General features: G+C 39.8%; 1 protein-coding gene across 1 annotated transcript in view; it reads right to left on the bottom strand.

The window, feature by feature from the left end:
* The window catches only part of MTMR10 (myotubularin related protein 10), a 50,136-nt gene that overhangs the window by 19,654 nt on the left and 8,108 nt on the right, over window positions 1-22,374 (bottom strand). The window contains exons 3-7 of the mRNA XM_003121665.4: window positions 16,888-17,024; window positions 14,288-14,360; window positions 13,696-13,838; window positions 7,200-7,290; window positions 753-921 (exon numbers count right to left, since the gene is read on the bottom strand). Coding sequence (XP_003121713.1) covers window positions 753-921; window positions 7,200-7,290; window positions 13,696-13,838; window positions 14,288-14,360; window positions 16,888-17,024 — 613 coding nt within the window. The remainder of the gene's footprint in view (window positions 1-752; window positions 922-7,199; window positions 7,291-13,695; window positions 13,839-14,287; window positions 14,361-16,887; window positions 17,025-22,374) is intronic.

Here is a 22,374-nt window from a genome sequence, read left to right as displayed (position 1 = left end):
TAAGTTTCTTGTACTTTGTTCTATAACACTGATTATTTGAAAAACTAATGACATTAAAACAGTGCCCCAAACCCAAGAGTATTAAATCATATGAAACAAACAAATTTAAAAAACAATTTCCTGGTCACTTTTGGAGGATTCTAGGGAGCCAGCTCATTCAGGACACTGGTTAAGAGGAAAAAGTAAACAGTTATACTGCCTTCGTTATACAAATGGTACTTCAGGGTACTTGACACCTGCTGAGAGAAAAATCTGATAGAACTGGAAGATGACCAACAGCAATCCTTAATAAATAATGGATCTGGACAACCATTCTTAGTCCTAAAGAAAAACATTTCCGGCAGTGAAACCCACCATATAAAAGGAGAACTCTGCACTGGACAGAGTAGGTTGACTGCGGCTGGGCCTGCTGCTCAGTCAGCATCACAATGACGTCTGGGCCCCAGGTGATGCCAAAGGAGGTGTACAGCCAGCACCACCTAAGGAAACATCCTTGCCTCAAATCTGGAAGCTGAATCTAATTACAGTTGACCCTTGAACAATGCATAAATCATTCATTAAAGTATTATTAAAAACAAATATGGGAATAATCTTGTGATGCAGCAGGTTAAGGATACAGCATTGTCACTGCAGCAGCTTGGGGGTGGTAGCATGGGTTCAATCCCCGGCCCTGGAACTTCCACATGCCGCAGGGATGACCAAAAGAGAAAGTTACTCACAGCTGTAAATAACAGTGTCCAAGGTGGACTTACCAAGTGGATATCATGTAGCCCTCGTTAATAGAGCAAACTCTCCACCCTGAGGCACCTGTCCTCTTCACTTCTCTGTCCCAGTCCGAGTAAGTTTCAAACAGTGGGGTTCTCTGGTTGCTCCCCAGGCTGCCGCCCCCACCTCCCGAGGGCACTCCGTTAATGCTGCTGGCTGTAAGAAACAGTAGTGTTATTCATTCTGTTCTAATAGCTGCACCTGTCCAGCAGCCCTGTCTTCCCTCCCTGCCTCCTGTCACAAATGCTGTGCCCTGGTGTCTCTGCCCTGTGGTCTCCCCAGTCTCTCTAGACCTGCCTCATCCATCCCCAAAGTCCTAGAGAAGGGGCAGCCTTCCTCCTCTCTGGGGAAACTCATCCCCACCCTGCGGCACCTTCAGTACCCTGTCCTCCCACAGGTTCTATTTCCAGCGCCTTCAGTCACCAACTGACAAACTTGGTTTTGAAAAGACTCACGTGAGAGAGCACACTGGCCCACTCTTGCTACTACCTGTATGTCCTCCCTCTTCCTCTTCCTGACTGCCTTCTGAAATGGTGAGCGATGCCTGTTGCTCTGTATTATTTTCTCCTTACCTTTCAACTGTCTGCTATCCTTCTAAGGAAACCACTAATGAGCCTCCCTCACCCTCTGCCCCCAACTATGGCCAAGTCACTGCTATTTTCTCCACAAGTGTTTTCTGGAGAAATGAATGTACCCAACTATCACCTCTGTTCTCAAGCTGCCCGACTCTTTCTTTCATCTTTCTAATACTGACTTTTCAACCCTTGCCTATGTATGACTCACTATGACATTCCTGGTCTCCTACCTCTACGCAATTTTTCTTTGATGAGTTCACATGGATTCCTTATGCTCTACCAGTGCTGGTCCCACTGGAGACTCAGCAGAACGCCTAGACCTGAACTTTCTCAGCAAGGAGCCTTCTCTACTTGGGAAGTGCTGCTACCTGCTGGGGGCAAGCCCACAGTCTTGGGAGGGCCTCAGAGTGACCAGAGACAAAGAAGGTGTCCTCACTGTCAGTCTGACTGACCCTTCAACCTGGGTGACAGAGGGCATCTCTCTCTGGCCCAGGGTTTCCCTGCCACAGGCTGCGACCATGTCTCAGCTGACACCCTGTTCAGCTACACTCAAACCAGCCTGCAGCTGCCTCTAGACACGCTCCCATGATGCTACCCCGTGCCCCAAGTGTTCAACAGTGCTGACTCTCCAACTGAAACGAAAGGGCTGCTCTTCAAGAGACCGTTACTTCCTTTTATTCCCTAACTCCCATTCTCCCTGGTGGCCATGAAAACCCCTCCTCGCCCTGTGACTAGGCCATGTGCCTTCCTACAGACTATTTATTAGACCTGGTGCAAAACATCTACCCTCTGAGAACCTACCACGTGCTGAGGCTTGAAAACTGAAAAATGAGTACAATTTTATCTTCACTTTGAAGTGCTTGTCAAGGGCACTGAGAGGAAGCTCCGCTCTCACTGAGGACAGAGGCTGGGGTGGGAGGGGATGAGCCAACCAGATGCTGCCAGGCAGCTGGTGAGGAGAAAGGCATGCTGGGCAGAGCAGAAGATATAAAAATGTGGTGTAAATGTACGACAGCGAGAGCAGTAGGATGCAGGCAGTGGTGGGAGGGGCTGGGAAATTAGGTGCGGCTAGGACTTGCAACCTGTGCTCTCCAAAACAGGGGCCACCAGCCATACCTGCTACTTAAATTGAAACTGAAATTTAAATTAAATCAACACTTAAAGTCACTTCCTCAGTTGCACCAGCCACATTTCAAGTGTTCAACAGCCACATGTGGCTTGTGGCTTCTATACTGGACAACACAGGTGGCAGAACATTTCCATCAATGACAGCACTCACTACTCTAGATTATCAAGGGTCTCATGTGCCAGCTAGGAATTTTATTTTTTAAGCAGCATCAGAATTACCCAGGGATTCTAACAGAGCTTGTTAAAAATTAACACATTAATTCTAAGCAGGTATCCTGGAATGCCACTCCACCACAGCATCTGCTCTAGAGTAACAAGCAGAAGATGGGGTGGGGAACTTGAGAGTTGAGACTTCTCTAGAACACAGAACCTACATGGAATTTCCAGGCAATCCCCACTTTATACAAAGTGTTCCAGAGCAACAAAAACCAGAGAAAGATGGAGTTCATCAGGTTAAGAACCCAACATAGTGTCCACGAGGATGTGGGTTTGATCCCTGGCCTTGCTCAGTGGGTTAAGGATGTGGTGTTTCTACAAGCTGTGGTGTAGGTCATTGATGTGGCTCAGATCTGGCATTGCTACAGCTGTGGTGTAGGCTACAGCTCCAATTTGACCCCTAGCCTGGGAACTTCCATGTGCCACAGGCGCAGCCCTAAAAAATCAAAAATACAAAACAAAACAGATACCAGATAAAGCTATTCAACAATAGAAAATCTAAGTAATTCATCATATGGCTGAATTAAAGGGGAAAAAAGCCCTTGCAAGCGGAGAAAAAAATGCAATACTGCAATGTTTAACATGTGCTTGTGACTTAAAAAACAGCAAATTTTAGCAAGTTAGGGATCAAAGAGAATTTCCTTAACTTGATAAAGGGTATTTATCAAAAACATGCGGCATCACCCTTTTTACAACCAGAACAGAAACAATGCCTGCTACCATCACCACTCTTCAACACTGCACAGAGGCCCTGGCCACACAACGGGACTACCACCACCACCAAAAGAAAAGTATCAAGAACACAACTGAACTTTGTAAATACTCTGGCAGCACACCCTAGGCTGGGAGTCCAGAACTGAATACCTCTTAGTGTTGTGAAGTTACAGACTTTGGTAAGCTGGGCTGAGAACATGCTCCCTGTTTATGACATTGTTCCTCTGGTGAAATGTATAAAGTCTCTAGATGTATCTAAGAACAGACAAGATTTTCTGAACATGAGAGCACGTCTACAGGATCTTGCACTGCTTGCTATCTTCTAGGTTTTGCTTGCTCAGAACCTGCCCACTTCTCACCAACCAGGACCAGGTTTCTCATACACTCTACGTCTTCTTCAGTGACAGCTTGTTATGGGATGTGTAACAAGTACTTGATCTTGCATTAGAGTCAGGCATTTTAATGCTTTTCAGAAAGTCCCAAAGGCACGATGTCTGCAGCCTATTCCACAAGTGGACGACTAATAGGAGCTGCAGCAACAGACGGGCCAAGCCAGTCATCTTAGGAAGATCTGGCTTCCCTGATGGTTACCTGACTAAGATCTGGCACATAACTCCTCAGCCAACTGCAAGTGAAACAAGAGACTGAACGCTCCTGACCTTTGTTATCTTCTGCAACATGTTAGAAGTCTCATCCCAGATTGAGTTGAAATTATCTCAGAGAGTTTCCACTTAATTAGCCCCCTCCATTTTTAGAATGCCTCAAGCAACAGCAAAATAGTCAACATACAAAAAGAAAGCCTATTACTTTGATGATACTGCAGAAACCAGAAGTCATAAAGAAGGGTGAAGAAGGGAAAAACAGAACTGAGATTATTGAGAGGTTCAAAAGAGCTGAGGCAACAAAGTGGTTCAGATAGGAGATTTGGACTTTCTTTGCAGGACAGGGGTGGGGTGGGGTGTGGTAGGGTAGGGTGGATGTGGGGGAGCCAGCACGGCTGTCCTTCTAAAAGCCCCTCCAGGGATTCTGATGCAAAAGGCTGACACACTGCTATTCAAGAGATATGAGGATGGGTCTCACCAATTTACAGCTATACTAAGAATATTAAAAAAAAGTGACAAGCAACAGACTTTGGTTTTCCAGTAAGCAGCTGAAGGAAAATTCAATACCTAGACTCATGTTTAAAAAAGGATAAAATTACAAAATAAAACGACATCACTGAAAATGCACATTTTGTGCTATAAGTCTACACAACATCATGGCTCCTGTTGCAGAGCAGACCTGCTGACACTGAGGCTGCAGGTAACTTGAGGTTTTCAATTCTTTAGTCCAGGAGCAAGCCTATCAATTTCATCCTATCAGTTTTATAACAAAGATTGGTCTGTATTTTGTGGACATTATTTGTCCAATAATAAGCTGACTGGTGAAAACAGTGCCCTTGCGGTTGCTTTCAAGGTAAAAGAGGAAAAACAGAACCATGTTCCCGTTTGTGCCAGTGCCGCCTGTGGCATCTGTGTAGGGAAGTGTCCCCAAGGGGGTGCTGGACACCTTCTCATCCCTCAGGACCCTCCCAGAAATACCTGGATGACCTGTTCAGAGAAGGCTTTGCGCTTGAGTGATGCCAAATATGAAAGAAAACCTCAGAATGCTTAAGGCCAACTAAAAGATTCTTTTCTTAGACAATTGCAGGGGATATCCTCTAACTTCACATCTTATCTGTGGAAACAGCTTTGTCACCTACCTGCCTGCAAAAAGGACTTCTTTAATCCAGCCAATGAATCAAGGTGTCATCCAGAAGTTCAAGAGTGGATTACTGGGCATCTTTCACTCACAAATTACTGAATTCTGACTGCAGTGTGTGGAAATTTCAGGCTTCTTTTGATCTTAAAGATGCAGTTTATGCTTCTGCAACAGCATGGAAGGGTATTAAAGGATGTTACCCTATGAGGAATCACCACAAAACTTTGGCCAAGTGCTATGTTATGAAGTGCCTGTCAAGGAGGAGGAGTCTGAAGGATGTAATATAAAAAGTGCTCCTGAATATTTTAAGTGTCCATTATCAACTGTTATTTTCTCAACAAGCTATGTTATGAGAAGATACAGAGAACTGATTGATGGGAATAAGAAAACCCAGTAGTAGAAGAGCTATGGATTGAATAAGCTATTTAAAGTGTAATCAATCCAGAGGATGCCCACAGAAAGGGAGGAAGACAATCACAAAAACTAACTGAAGCAGGGATCAGGTCGCCAAACACAGAATCAAGTTTACTATATTTGCTAAGCTCAAGTCCTGTTATGCAGAACTCATGGATCTATACACTGGACTGAATCGTTTCCATCAGAAAAAAGGCAGTATCCAGAACTGGTGTGTATCATCAACAAATTCAAGTGGAAATCAAAGCCTCTCCTGCAACTCCTGTGCCTCTTGAAGCTGTCATTCCAGTCAGTCTCCTGCAGCTTTAGCTGAGAATCTTACTAAAGATGACCCTGACAATCAGGGTCTGTGAGGATGATCCAAAGGAATATTCACCTAACTAATGCGTGGGGCTACAATACTTTATTTTTAGAAATTAAGTGAATTTTTGTTATATTAAGAAATAAACTTTAAAAATTAGTTGTGCTGTTTAAGCCTAAGTTACACTTACATTTTGATAAGAAAAACTGAGTTACAAATACTATCCAATTTCTATATATACATATGTGCCATAATATCAAAGCTGACTCTTGTATACCATCTCTATGGTGTTTGCAAGTACCTTTTAAGGCAGTGAAAGTGTACTTACACCATATACATCTGCAGATACTGTGTATTGTTCCTACATTTTAATCTATTTACAACATAGTGATACAGGAGTAAACTCTTATTACACAGGTTATTTGAATTACTACATTATGTTCTGAAGTAACAAAATATAAAAGACCAGTAAAATGAGTAATTTATAAGATCCCCACCCAGGCCATGCTGAGGTGAATGGGACGAGCCTTTCACGACACACACGTGCCTGAGTCATCTTTCTGCCTTATAAGTGGGTGAGCACAATCACTCAGCAGTCAAGTGGACATGTGGTTACTAACCCACAGGGGGTAATATGAGACGTAATCCCACTGTTTTTCCTCTATCCTTTTAGGAGATTTAAAAAAACCTAGTTGATGAAAATTATATCTGTATATAAAAAGAATCCACAGACTTACATGATCACTTAGAACTTTCCTTGGCAATGTCATTGCTGACATAGATAAGTGAACGGAACAATTTTACTTTTACAAAAACTGTTTAAAATACATTTGTCCTTTGGACAAATGCTCATCTTCCTTTCATGAATCTTATTCAGAAACATAAAGTCAATATTCTGACAATCTTAATGAAGTCCACTAAAAAGTTTAACCACTCCAGCTTTTGCGTAAAATCATACTTTGTGCCAAAAAAGATCATGTAATTTTCTGCCACTTTTGTTCAAAGAAAAAACTACTTAAATTCAAGCTACCAATTAAAAGGTGGGGAGGGAAGATTATCTTCCTGCATCATAAAATACAAGCCAGTGACTAGAGGTAAAATTATTTGATATGATTCTCATAAGCCTATGTTTACAGTTGCTTATAGATTCTTCCTGGTCACTCTTAAATGAAATAATCTGACAAATATTGTCTCTTTTAGTATGCAGTTTTTACTTCTCTAACAGTTATGAAGCTAATAATTCTGTAATCATTAAAGCTCATGTACTTGGAGGCTTCTGATAAAACATAAGAATAAAATTTATACAATGTAAAGTTAGTCACAATAGTTAATATTTTCATATTTACCTGAATTGTGGTATTTTTTCCCAACATATTCAAATGCAAAGAGTAGCTGGAGGTCTGTTGGCTGGGAATAATGAGCTATTGCAAGGCATACCTAGGAAAAATTCTGTATTTAGAATTGATTTTAACATACTTAGTTAAATGAAATGTACAATAAGGCCTTGAGTCCTGGGAGCACCATCCTGGGGCAGTGATTACAGACACTTATTTACATGTTTTTCTGTTGACCTAAAGTGTAAGAGAGCTCCTTAAGGCCAGGGATCTCATTCACTTGTTGTGCCCCAAGACACTGTTTAATCTTTAGTGACTACATGATAAGTACTCAGTAAGTGTTTGCTAAGTTGAATTTTAACAGGAAAGTAATTTTATTCAGATAAATGAAACTTGAAAACCAATGAAGCATTCTCCAAAAAGGCAATGACATATCCACTCCTAAAAAAAAAGAAAGAGAAGTTGCATTTTTTGTGGACTATGATGATTTAATACCAGCAATTTGGAAGGCTTAATGTAAGGTATGAAATTTTAATGTTCATATTTCATAGATTAAAAATCTAAACTTAAGAGAAAAGCTACAATTTTTTTTTCTTTTTACAAAAAATAAAATTTAGCAAGAAACCCAAAAGTACATGGGTGACTCAAAGAGGTACATCAAAAAAGCTGTGTTTAAGTAAAATGGTTTGAGACTATGCCTGTGAGCTCTGGAATCACACAGATCAGGGCTTGAATCCTAGCCTACCAAGCACTTCCATGGAGCTTGTGGGAAGTCAATTCATCTCTTGGAGCCTCAGTCTGTGGGTCTGTAAAATGAAAACAATACCTGTGGCTGCAGTAAGGATTAATAATCCTGGTGCCTGCCTGGCCTCTAGAGGCGCTCTACACATGGAAACAGTGGTTGCTATTACTCTCAACTGTTGCTGTATAGCGTGAAGGATGATGCTCTATGCTTACAAAGCACTGGACTAAACTATGGGAGAAAACAGTATTTAATGAGCAAAGAAGAAAGAAGAAATTGAAGACATACGCAAAGAGAGAGTAAGAGATGATCTTACTTAAAAAGATTTAATAGCATTTAGAAGAAAAAGCATTATGCCAGAATGATATACTTTTGACAGTGAGCAAGCAAGAAAAGTTTAGTAAATTGTTAGTCCCTGTCAAATTAGTGGTATCTGGGGTGGGCTGGTGCAAATTTTATTAAAGTCTGTGTTAGTGGATTGTTTAAAATATATTTTAACAGTCTTCTATAGAATAAATGTTTTGTCTCATTAATTAAAACATACAACTAAGAAAACAGAGTTATCCTTCACTTTAGTTCTGACAAAAACAACACAACAGCTCCTTGAGATGTATGTAATACCTTTCTTTTTCCAACGCCTCTGGGACAGCTTTCTATGAGTTCTCAAACTTAGGAGATACTCATCTACATTTCCAGCCATCGGTCTTCCTTACAGCACTTCTTCTAGCAGCAAACTACTGAAATCTACACCCTGAAAAGGTCTTTGTCACTTCCTACTCTTCTGGGCACCGCATCTAGTTTACAAGCTTTATTATACTTTTCCCAAGATTCTTTTTCATTTTTGTCCCATATTTCTATACCACCACAGCCACATCCTTAGGTCATACTTGCCTTATGGCATCACTGTGGATTTCCTTACATTCTAAAAAACAACATTTAAGAATTCTCTTCTAAATACGAAATTCTGACCAGTAACTTTGTTCTTTGGATCATCATCTGTGGTTCCCAGATACCTTGCGTAATAAATGAAGTCTTATTCTTCACCAAACAGCTCTCCTGTACCAGGCATCCCCTACCTTCCCAACAATCTCTCAGCAGTCTCTGGTTAGAGAAACACACGTCTGCACACATTCTGTCTGACTTAGTTCTAGCCATCTCCTTGCCACACTCTGCTCCTTCTCCACTGTTCAACCAATCATACTGTCATCTCTGTTCAACTATAATCTCTTCACAAGCCTTCCTAGCCTTAGCCAACATCACAGCATTGACTGTAGAAACCCTTCTGTTCTCTGGAATAAGAATGGTCCCAATATAAAGTGTCTCTTTAGTTAACTGGGCTTACGTAGCTGTACTGTCAAAGTATTCACATAATAGTTATGAATGTGGAAAAAGGAGGTCATAGGGGATCCCTGTTTCACATCCACCATCAGGTTCAACTCCTTAAGGGCAGATACCAGGGCTCATCCCTTCAGCAGATATTTACTGAGCATCCACCACACCCTAAGCCCTGGGGATGTAGGAGTGAAGAGAAGAGACACAAACCCCTGCTCTCATTAAGCTTACATTCTAATGGGGAAGACAGGCACTAAACGAGATCCATAAGGAAACTATAATAAATCAGAATTACAAGTACTGAAGGAGAATAAAAATCTAGCAGGGAAGAGATATGAAGTGTTAACAGTGAGGGAAAAAAGAAAAGGAGGTTAATAAATAATGTAGAAGAGGAGGCCAGCAAAGACCTCTCTGTGCAGATCTGAGGAAAGCCCTGATCTGCATTTCTGCCACTTCCTCATAACTTTGTACTAAAAATAATAGTTCATAAAATTAGTCACTAATATAGTAAGGAAAATGCTCCAAGTCAATAATACTAGACAGCAATTTCTCTAACATTTGGAAAGTACTCAAGGGCCTTGTTTACACAAAAGAAATCCAGAGATCTCTGATGATGGAATTTTCTTTATGGCCACAAAGAAAGCCTATCTACTAGGCAAAACCCAATGTAGCCCATTTCCAAAAAGCCCTTAAAAATAGCACATCATATTTATAAACGTTAGGAAACAAGGCATCCACATGTAGAGAAGACTATAAAAATACCATGAACAAAGTCAGTTTAATCCCTTGTACAATGGTTGGTCTGGGGGAAGAGGACATGGCCTGAACTGAAGCCGTCGTTCAGCAGTGTGATTACAAGTGTGTAGGGCTTATCTCATGTAACCCAAATACAGTGTCTTTGGGAACCCAAACAAAAGGCACACACACTGCCCTCTGGATTCTGTTCTGTTACAGCAGGAGGACACTCTGAGAGAGGAAAGAAAGCCAGCAGTCTTCTTCCCTGATCTCCTTCACACATGTTGTTTAAAAAGCCTACGTCCACATTCCTAAGTTCCACCACTAAGAGTTTAAGAGGCTTACAAAAGTAGGTCTCATTTTCATGTAAAGTAACTCTAATTTTGTAATGTACTCCCTAAGCATTAAGAAAATTTCAGAAAAACCCTGCATATTTAAAAACTGCCTCTGAAACAGTTCATTAGCTCTGGTTATTATAGGAAATGAAGAAAAATTATCGTAAATATTTTACTGGAAGAAAAAAAGCAAACTACTTTTAAAGGTATTGTTGGGCCAAGGACATGAAAGCCAGAAGTACCCACGACTGGCAGTTTCTTCTCTCAGCAGCTGGGCAAGCAGCCCTAGAGAAGCTCAACCCACATCCAGTTCTAGCACATGGGCAAACAAAACTGGTTTCTTCTATTTCTGTAGTCTGTAAGCCCCGAGGAGCAAATATCAGGCTCAAAGCAAAAATGACAATTCAGGGAGTTCCCACTGTGGCTCAGTGGTCAGTGAATCCAACTAGCATCCCTGAGGATGCAGGTTCGATCCCTGGCCTTGCCCAGTAGGTTAAGGATCTGGCGTTACCATGAGCTGTGGTTCAGGTCGCAGATGTGGCTCGGATCCTGTGTTGCTGTGGCTCTAGCATAGGCCAGGAGCTACAGCTCCCATTAGACCCCTGGCCTGGGAACCTCCATATGCCACAAGTACGGCCCTAAAAACACAAAAAAAAAAAAGAAAAAAAAAAAAAAAGAAAGACAATTCAGGAAAGGCCAACTTCTTTTTTAAATAGATGAGCTTAATTTTCACTTCTAGAAAGTATACCTAAACAAGTAGTTCATAGCCTACCAAGTTGAGAATAAAATGGAAATGAAAGGCATATATTTCATTTACCATCTTATATTTTAAGTGATAAATCATTAAAAGCAACCTTTTGCCCCTCAGTTTTAAGCAAAGGTTCCTCAAAAGGAAATGGTTGCTCAAAGCTGCTTTGAGGTTAGATGTCGAATTCTAGACATCCAAATTCTTTTTTTTTCTTTATATAGACCTTTTCCCCAAATCCTTACTTATTTGGGAGAGTCTAAGGATGAGGATGAATGGCGTCTAATTTTGCTGTAATACTATTTGGACTATACCACTAGCCTACCAGAAGGCTTTAGAGCAATACTTAACAAAATATGAACCAACTTAGCATTTTCAGATTTCATAATTCAAATAGGAATATATCTGCTCTCAGTATTTCCAACAATAATCAATGGTTTACCCACCAGAGAACTCTGAACATTCATCTGGTTGTTTTAAAACAATTTACAAAAATAAAAGCGTATCCAGAGAAAACTTAGCATTCAAAGTTTCCAGGAGGTAAAATCAACCTGTAACTTCCCAATTGTTACCTAATTTTAGATGGAAACTTTCACTTGAAATAAGAGTATGCTAGAATTTTTGTTTTTAACTCATGAAGCCATTAAGCTTTGGCAGCCATATGTGACTTAATCCTCTGTTTGAAAACATGTAAATCAGGGGGGAAATTCTCTGTTTATATTCTTAATGCCTATGTTTCTTTCCTGTATTTCTTCCTTTATGACTGCACAAAGACAAAAAGAGTCCTTCTTTTGGGTCTAAAGTAACTCCTTTTTATATTTTAAGACAGTAGAGAAAGGCTTTTTGCCAGCAACTTGGTCTTGAGAAAAGGCATAAAAAAACCAGACCTGTTTCTGCAGACAGTTCAGTGAGGCCCCCTGTTATACTTACCAGCAGCAACAACAGTTAAGGGATATTCTGAATTTCCAGAGCATTTGTTATCTGTTTCATTCATTTGAAAACTAATTATTTATGTGGAAACACCTTTATGCTACTACTCTGTACTGTTATTTAATTTTCATTTGTTCATGTTTTATCTCAATTAAACTTGGCATGTTGCCGCACACATCGAAAATGATCAACATTCTAGATGATGCAAGAACGAGCCAAATAATTATGATTTCCAGTTACTGCAATAGCGTCATCTGAAAAATGTAGTAGAGAATGGGAGAGATGTAAACTTCCTAAAGAATACTGGGTCACAGTATCAATTTCTTACTTAAAAAATATCCTGTCCTAATTCAGTCTCATAAGTTCGTGGTATCCCTATTCTTGAGATGCCTCATATCCTGAAATTAAAGTTTTCATAAGCAGATTCCTGATGCTTGGATTAAATCACAGCTACATCTGAGTTCAAGAAAGTAACTTGGTTAACTTATTTTATATACAGTCTACTACCTAATTAATTCTAAAGTCTTTCTATATATAAGAATAGGCATCAAATTAGTAAAATGCCAAAATCACAAACTGCAGAAATGAAGAGTTAAAAGGGGCCTGAGAAGTTACCTAGTTGAGTTTTCCACACCACAGGATGCAGAAAGATGGTTAGACACATTCTACCTGAAAACTTTTAGCCATAGATCCCACCATCATTCTGCTACATAATCTAGTTGCAATGTCAGGCATTTTCAGATATTCATCTCATGTTTGCCTTTCTGAGAAGAAACTTTGACTCTAGTTCTAAAAATAAATCTATCACCTCCTTGCCAAAGTATATGAAGACAGCTGCCCTGAGATCTTTCTGACAGCCTCATTTTGATATCAACAAAAAATTTACTGCAGTAAGTTGATTGACCACGGAAAACAAATGTACCCATTTCTGGTGGTACAAAAGCTCCCTTGTTGTTCCTCTACTGCCAATCATGAGAGCAGGCTTCTCCTGGAAATTCTGTTATTATTCTCTGTATTTGCTGCACCACAGACTGGCCTAGGGGGATGGGGGTATTAGGACCACCAGCTTTAGTCCTCTGCTAAAGCCAAAGTATGAAATCAAAGAAGTAGGAATTTCTATGAGTTTGTAAGAAACATTTCCTGGAAGGCAGGGGAGAAGTAAGCCTATTAAAAAAATCACTAGCTTGTCCCTGTGGAATATTACCCAAATCCATTCATTAAAATTTCTTTAAAATATTAACATTTTAGGCCCCTCCTAGAACTATACTATATATACTATATATTCCTAACCCTTGTGTAACCTAAGTCTAGCTTTCCATTTTAGTTCTGAGGTTCTGAATGAAAAGTCTTACCAAACCTCCATTACAACACCACACTATCTTTTCAACCTTTTTAACCAAGGAAAAAAAACAGCTGGGAAAATGATCTTAATGTAAGGGATATCCATGAGAGTTTTCACATTTTAGGAGCTAATAAAAAATTATGTAGGATGCTTTAAAGCAGGCATACACTAAATCCAAGGAAACAGTTCTACTAACATCCCTGGCTCTGACTTAAGGAAGGAGGTATAACTTACTCTAAAAACCAAAATAACAAACTGAGAAATTGAGAAATGAGAACTTTCATACAGAACTGCAACTGGTAAATATAGTGCAAAACCAAGAATTTGATAAAACTTAATAGGGTTACCTTTTTGGCACTTTCAGGACCCGATTCATCAAAGCGAAATCTGACAATTCTGAAATCTTTACAGTAAATAATCAATTCTGTTGGATTAAATTTCAGTTTCTGGTTTGGGCCTAGGACTTTCTGCTTCCTCTTGTGGTCATTTACTAAAACAGAAAAAGAAAAATTTCTTTATTACTCACTTTAACAAATTCTTACTGAAAATAATTGGAAGATCACCTGCCATTTGAGTATTGCTTCTATGGAATCTTCTATATTTGTATAATTCCTAGAACTTTGGGGGATGCGTTTTAATTTTAATGATATTAAAGATATACTTTTGCACACCACCACCACCATCTACATTTAATGGCCAAAATTTTAATGAAAAAAAGGACAAACAGAAAATACACAAAGCCATATATTCTATATCTCCATTTAAAATAATTTATTCATTTCTTTTTCATGAATTTTCCTGCCCCCCCCAAAAAAGGAAAAAAACCTACAGAAATAAAATTTCAACTAAAGTATTTGAAAGATATAACTCTTTAAATAGTAATTCTAGAGTAGAAGAGTAGAGCCAGCTTTTATGGGCCGAGTAAAGAATAAAACATACCTGTGACTATTTGCTCAATACATGTTAAAGGGACATCATGTTCACCAAGAAGAAGGTTTCTGTAATGGAATTTCTGAAATAAAACAGCATGTTCATGTTAATTCTTTTCCCAACAACTCCACAATGGCAACAAGAGCCTCACTTTTAGGTGTGATGAGAAACTGTGATGACTATCTCTAAAAAGCACAAAAGCTTTTGCCTGTGCAGCTGTGACAATTCTAAGGATGCAGTATCATAGAACATACTTCAGAAGGAAAATAAGGGGAGGAAGAAAGAAATACAGGCTGTGTTCATAGTCTCTCTACTTTTCTTCCCACATTAAAAAAAATAAAATTTATGGGAGTTCTCGTTGCAGCTCGGCGGTAACAAACCTGACAAGTATCCATGAGGACGTGGGTTCGATCCCTGGGCTTACTCTGTGGGTTAAGGATCCTGCTATGTAGGTCACAGACACACATGGCTTGGACTGGACGTTGCTGTAGCTTTGGTGTAGGCAGGCAGATACAGCTATGATTTGACCCCTAGTCTGTGAATTTCCATATGCCACAGGTGTGCCATAAAAAACAAATAAAAATAAATTAGGTAAAATCGTATATGGCAATATCATTGTAACATACAAGATATGTAATATTATATTGTCAATCACTTCATAAGTAAACATTGGCATATCTAGTTCTAATTAAACTATCACTAAGGAGCTCCCGTTGTGGCTCAGCGGTTAATGAATCTGACTAGGAACCATGAGGTTGCGGGTTTGATCCCTGGCCTCACTCAATGGGTTAAGGATCCGGCATTGCCATTGCCGTGAGCTGTGGTGTAGGTTGCAGATGCCGCTCGGATCCCTTGTGGCTATGGCTCTGGTGTAGGCCAGAGCCTACAGCTCTGATTAGACCCCTAGCCTTGGAACCTCCATATGCCTTGGGAGCAGCCCTAGAAATGGCAAAAAGACAATAAATAAATAAATAAATAAACTATCACTAAAATAATAATAAAAAAAGAGGGGGCTGCTAGGTCATCAGATTTTAATGGGTAAAATTTTGGCTTGATATTCACAATTGAGATGTTTGAGCAAAAAATAGCTTTTTTTTGGCTGAACCCGCGCATGCAGAAGTTCTTGGGCCAGGGATTAACCTGAGCCACAGCAGTGACAAAGCCAGATCCTTGACCCACTGTGTCACCAGGGAACTCCAAAAATACCTCTTTTAAAGCAGAAAGTCTATAAGAAATAAAAATCTTGAGGCAGATTATTAGATTATTTTTAAACGCATTTTTTAAATACATATTTTCAAACTAAGGACACCACTGATGCTATAAACCATCTACTGGCAGGGAAAAATCCAAGTCTACAGCCAAATAAGTTAGTGTCTCTACAAACTAGGTATCTGTAAATGCCTTAAATTTAGTCTAACTGTGCCTATGGAGGATTACAACAGATTGAAATATACTTACCCACAGCCAGACGCTTCAGTCAAAAGTTTAGAGTTAATATCCAAATATTTAATTAGAAAACAATTACTATTATAAATAAAGGTTTAGGGGGTAAAAGTATATAACACTTTACAAATCAAAATACAAAAATAAGAGCTGAAGAAAAGTCCAGTGTTTTTTAGTTAAACAAATGACCAAACTTTTAAAAATGAAAATTATGTGGAACTGTTGTTTTCCAGCAGAAATATAAAATAGCAAGAAGGTTATTAAAGAAAAAAATTTTTTTAAATCTATTTTTTTTGCGTGTGCCCACAGTATGAAGAAGCTCCTGTTCAACCCAGGAATTGAACCCATGCCACAACAGCAAAAATGCCAGATCTGTAACCTGCTGTGCCACAGGGAACTCCCTAGAAAAATTTTATCAGTATTTTTCTTCATTCTAACTAGAATAAAATGTGAAATTTGAATTTTCTAGAAATTTGAATTTTTTGAAAAAACAGTAGTTAAAAATACTATAAAATATGTAAAATGTGTAGCACTTATGAGATTATTTGTTATATAATTTTTTCTCTTTAAGATTAGTAAAAAAGAATATCCTTGTTTTTATAGGTGGGTTAAAAGATTTAAAAGGAAGGAAATAACTCCCTTATTGAAAGTGTATATAAGCAAAAATTACAGAGGATAAACAAAGCATGCTAACTTAAAATCATCCCACTAACTATATTCCTCAAGTCTCAACACGCTCCTTAAATTTTATTTTGAATTTTAATATTTCCAACCTTATATTAACCACTTATTTATATCCTTACTATAAATTTTCCATATCTGTGTTTTACTTATTTATTTTTTTGTCTTTTTCGGGCTGCACCATGGCATATGGAGGTTCCCAGGCTAGGGGTTGAACTGGAGCTATAGCTGCTGGCCTACACCACAGCCACAGCAACGCCAGACCTGAGCCGTGTCTGTGATCTACACCATAGCTCATGGCAATGCCAGATCCTTAACCCACTGAGCAAGGCCAGGGATTGAACCTGTGTCCTCACGGATACTAGTCAGATTTGTTTCCACTGAGCCACAATGGTAACTCGCCATATCTGTGCTTTATACAATAATATGTACTGCTTAGAGTCAAAAGTCTTCATACAATTAAACAGCATATAAATAAAACACACCTGTAATGGCATTGGGTCATCCGTAATAAAGGAAATTTTGAAGTTACTGCATATCAGTTTTCCCCACAAATCATATTGACTTGTGTCCGAAGCAATGCATTTTCTCACAAAATTGACTTCATTCACGACAATTTCTCCTTCACAAAAAGAAACATACTGTATGAGCTACAAACCACATGATAAAATGTCAACAGTTGCTGTGTGACCTAAAAGGAAGGTTTCATGATGATGAGAAGAAACACTGAGGCTTACCAGGACCATGGGCGCTTTCATCCTTACACAGTAACAGTCACAAAGAGACACTGTGCTCCATTTGTAAGATAGAGAAACTGAGGCACAAAGTGCTTAAGGGTCTGAGATGGTTCAACCAGAAGGGCTGAACTGTAGTCTGCACTCCTTACTATGCTGTACTGCCTCTCATTTATTTACCAAAAGGCATCCTCAAGAAGAAATAAACTATAATATTTGCATTTTATTAACACATGACTTGATCTCCCAAACCGATATCTTCGATTCCTTTTTATAATAGATGAGAAACAGTTCAGTAGTAATTAACCTCAAAATTAATAATGTAATTTACATAACTTTAAAATACATTTCATAAAGCCAAACTGAGTTTCCCTCTACAAGTGGATGATAACTTTAGGTGGCAATAAAACTTTATAGTTTTAGAGTTAAAAAGGAAGATTAAAGAAATATAAGACCTCAAAAAAAAAAAGTTACAATGTTCTTTGAAAAGAATAATTTTCTACAATTGATTAAAGCCTGGTCATCATTAATCCTTAATTTCAAGTTCTAAAGTGTAACCAGACCTAGGGATGTTTTTAAGAAATCAGTCCATAGGGTCAATGGTAGAAAAGTTAGGGTACTGATCAACTTTGCCTATTTCTATCGGTATGAAAACCTTTAACAGTGATGGATAGAGCCTGTTGGTGACCAGCCCTAAACACTACCAACTCACAGAGTGTAACTAGGTTCTCAAAACAAAATCCTCTTTCTTAACTGAAATGTTATAATAAATCTGAATTAAAAAAAAAAAAAAAACTTCTATCCAGAGTTCTTAAAAATGCTCAAGATTAGTTTTAAGAACAGAACCCTAGGGAGTTCCCACTGTGGCTCAGCGGAAACGAATCCGACTAGTATCCGTGAGGATGGGCGGTTTGATTCCTGGCCTCACTTTGTGGGCTGGGGATCTGGCATGAGCTGTGGTGTAGGTCGCAGACCTGGCTCAGATCTCCATTGCTGTGGCTGTGGTGTAGGCCAGCAGCTGTAGCTCTGATTCGATCCCTAGCCTGGGAACTTCCATTTCCTGTGGGTTAAAAAAAAAAAAAAAAAAAAGAAGAACAATACCCTAACATTTACTTGAGGATTAAGTTCAAAGTCTTGGCTCAGACCAATGGAGTATCTTCCCCTTCTGAAGGCAAGCCTCTTTCACAGGCCTTCAGGCCCTGTACCCTGAGCCTTCCACCCACCCTCACTCTCTGGCCGCAGTGGCCTTCTAATCCTTCTCGGGGGCCATACTGCTTCCATCCATGGGGTCTTTGCGAGGCAGATAATGGGTTGTGCCCATTTCCTGGAATAGCCTTTCCTTCTCTCTCAACCCAATCACTTTCGCAGTAATGCCTTAGAAAAAAAATCCCTGTCCCTAGACTAATTCCCTGAATCATTTGTTTATAACTACTAGCATTAACCACAGCTACAATTATGTATACTATATTTTAAAATCAGTGCCTGCCTCAGGACCATTTGTCCTAGGAAGGTAGAAGATGGACTGATTTTTCTTCAATGCTGACATTTCAGTTCTCATACAAAAGCTCTGCACATGGCAGGTACCTGTAAATGAGTGCTGAACACGTGAGTGAATGAAATCACTTCACTGCTCCTGGTTCACAAGACAAGCACCACCAATGAAGCAGAGAGAAACCAGTAATTTAACGCAGCCAAATAGACAAGAGGGTCAGGAGATAAGTGCTGTATGAGGGTAAACTTATACGACACTGCTACTGCCCATCTATCACACGCCCAGAGAGCTGCAAAATCTACCCAGGGGAGTTTCTCAATATTTTCCATCAGGTTCTTTCAACAACCCATAAGGTAAGCGAGGGAGATAATGGACGTGGACCCAAAGAGGTTAAATCACTTTCCTAAGATCTTAAAAATGGTTAAGTAGGGAGTTCCCGTCATGGCGCAGTGGTTAACGAATCCGACTAGGAACCATGAGGTTGTGGGTTTGGTCCCTGCCCTTGCAGGGATTTTGCACTGATTTTTAAAATATAGTTAACGATCCGGCGTTGCCGTGAGCTGTGGTGTAGGTTGCAGACGCGGCTCGGATCCCACGTTGCTGTGGCTCTGGCGTAGGCCGGTGGCTACAGCTCCGATTGGACCCCTAGCCTGGGAACCTCCATATGCCGCGGGAGCGGCCCAAGAAATAGCAACAACAACAACAAAAGACAAAAAAAAAAAAAAAAAAAAAAAAAAAAAAAAGGTTAAGTACATTTGCGACTTATTAGCAGTGTTCTGATTTCAAACCTAATACCTTTATTTCTCTATACTTACATAGAATTAAATGTACTATACTGAGATGCAGCAGGCACCAAAACTGAAATACTCAAAGTATTAGTCTTAACTGGATAATAACAACAATTTTTAAATAACAAAAACATAGAAACTCATCAAATAATTCAAATACATAAAATTTAAATCTTCCATAACTCCCTGAACACAATGTTTACCAACTGCCATATCAGAATTGGGCTACCAAATACACAACCCTCTCTCCCCACTAGAAAATCTGAGCTACCAATTATAAGAGGGCCCTTAACTTGGGGAAAAAAAAACCAACAAAACACACGCACACACACCGAACTGAATGAATCATTCCCAGTTCAGACAGCTAGAGGACATACTCCTGTAACACTGATTTCTTTATATCAATACTATTGGCTCACTAAGTACAACTTACATCACTCATGCTGTACCACTTTTCTTTAGCCAATTAATCCAAAGACTCTCAAAACAATGCTACAAAAAATGTATCCAGTTTTTATGATTCATACATATTTCTTGTGTATGTTATAATCAAATAAAGGTTTACTTAAAAAAAGCCATACCGCCGGATTTCAGGTGTCTGAGAAGGGGAGTAGGGGTGATCATGGAAACAAAGAGGGCCTGTGGGGCAGGACATCGTGGCCACACCAGTGCCACCAGCCAATTGTATTTATGATGCAGACTTAGACAACACTTCTCCACCAACCTGACTCTCTCAAGGGCACGAATGTTAACAAATCAAGTCCACCAATATATCAAGAATGAGACAAAGGTAAAAGTAGGAGAAGGCATTTAATAGATCCAGGGCCATGCCAACCCAGATGCAACCCCAGTTTTTTACTGAAACACAGCCATGCTCATTCATTTACATACTGTCCATGACCGTTTCCATGGGACAAAGGCAGGGCTAAATACTTGTGACAGGAGACCTATGACCTGAAAACTCTAAAACATTTATATCTGGTACTTTATAGAAAGTTTGCCAACCTCTGTGACAACTCTTAATATCATGTAAAACAAGGCTTGGAAGAAGCATTTAGGCATGTCCGGGCAGAGGACAAGCATTTTCAATCTGCAATGGCAGGTGCTCTTGAGCTTGAGAAGCCCTCCTAGAAGTGGTGAGGACCTGCACACCTCCCCCTGGAGAGTGTTTGCGACAGTCAAGAGGCTCCTTTCTCACCAATGAGCTGCAGCACTCAGTGGAAGGTGAAGCTGGAAATCCACATCTAACTGCTCTGTTCCCTATTCTCCATCATAAAAAAGAGTAAAATAAAGCACAAACTCTGTGGGGCTAGATTAGTCAAGACATTGGTATTAAGTCAAGTACTTGTTAACATACACAAAAATGGAGAGGTAAACAAAAAGGTGTGTTTACACATAGGTTAGTGTACATGTGTTCATTTTCTGCTCTGTCTCCCAAAGAGACCTCAAAGCAGTGACCTCCAGTAACAAAGCACATTCAGCCCTCAGATCTTGGTATTTAAATACCATTTTCAAAAAAAGGAATGAGGGCTCATTGAAGGAATGTCTGATTTCAGCGCTGGGGCAGAGGAAAGACATGATGTGTCTGGAGTTTTGATAGTTCCAGAATGCCAGAAAGTACGGAAGGGAAAAAGAAAGAGAGGGTGGGAGGGGAGCATACAGGAGCCCACTTGAAAAAAATTCATTATTTACCAATAAAGATGGAGAAACTGGGAGTTCCCATCATGGCGTAGCGGGAAGGATTCCGACTAGGAACCATGAGGTAGTGGGTTTGATCCCTGGCCTTGCTGTGCCTATGGTGTAGGCTGCAGATATGGCTTGGATCCTGCATTGCTGTGGCTGTGATGTAGGCTGGCAGCTGCAGCTCTGATTCGACCCCTAGCCTGGGAACCTCCATATGCCATGGGTACAGCCCTAAAAAGACAAAAAAAAAAGGATGGAGAAACCGGCACAGAATGAAGAGACTAAGGAGACATGATAACTAAATGCAATATGGTGCTGGTTGGGACCCTGTAACAGATAATGGCCATTAGTGAAAAAATTAGGGAAATGTGAATAGAACTTGCAGCTTAGTTAACAGTACTGTTAATTTCTTTCTTTTCTTTCTCTCTTTCTTTCTTTTTTTTCTTTCCCTTTCCTTCCTTCCTCCCTTTCTTTTTGCCTTTTAAAAGGGCCCCATGTGCAGCATAAGGAAGGTCCCAGGCTAGGTGGCAATTTCAGTGCAACAGCTGATGGCCTATGCACAGCCACAGCGATGCAGGATCCAAGCTGAGTCTGTAGCCTACACCACAGCTCACAGCAATGCCAGATACTAAACTCACTGAGTGAGGCCAGGGATTGAATCCACATCTTTACGGATACCAGTTGGGTTTTTCACTGCTGAGCCACAATGGGAACTCCAGTACTGCTAATTTCTTAGTTTAGCTAAATTTATCAATGTTAGAAGATATTAATATTAGGAGAAGCTAGGGGAAGAGTATGTGTTAACTATCTGTACTCTTTTAACAAATCTAAGTTTATTTAAAAATAAAACTACTAAATAAAAGAAAACAGACATGAAATATAAAGCAACAACAGTAACAACAATAGTAAAACAGTGATCTGCTGGGCTATGGTCTTTCAAGGAAAGCTGCTACACAGCTTTTAGAGTGGAGAATGTAAATGAGCCCTTGGGAGAGAAAGAAGTAGGGTGGGATGGAGGGAAAGAAGAAAAGGAGGGAATTTCTGGGGAGATGTTATAACTGGGACCTACTATTATTGTAAGCATGTAATTAAATAAACATAAAGTTAACTCCGCTAGAGTTCTATTTGCTAACACTAAACTGTTTGCATGGAACTAGTCTTTAAACATAGATGAGAGAATTCCCTGGTGGTTCAGTGGGTTAAGGATCCACGCTGTCACTGGTGTGGCGTGGGTTTGATCCCTGGCCTCAGAACTTCCGCATGCCATGGGCGTGG

This window comes from Sus scrofa, chromosome 1 (genome assembly GCF_000003025.6).
Source record: "Sus scrofa isolate TJ Tabasco breed Duroc chromosome 1, Sscrofa11.1, whole genome shotgun sequence".
In the NCBI taxonomy this organism is placed as follows: domain Eukaryota; kingdom Metazoa; phylum Chordata; class Mammalia; order Artiodactyla; family Suidae; genus Sus; species Sus scrofa.
The sequence above is the reverse complement of the archived record's forward strand: the minus strand, read 5'-3'. Positions and strand labels throughout refer to the sequence as shown.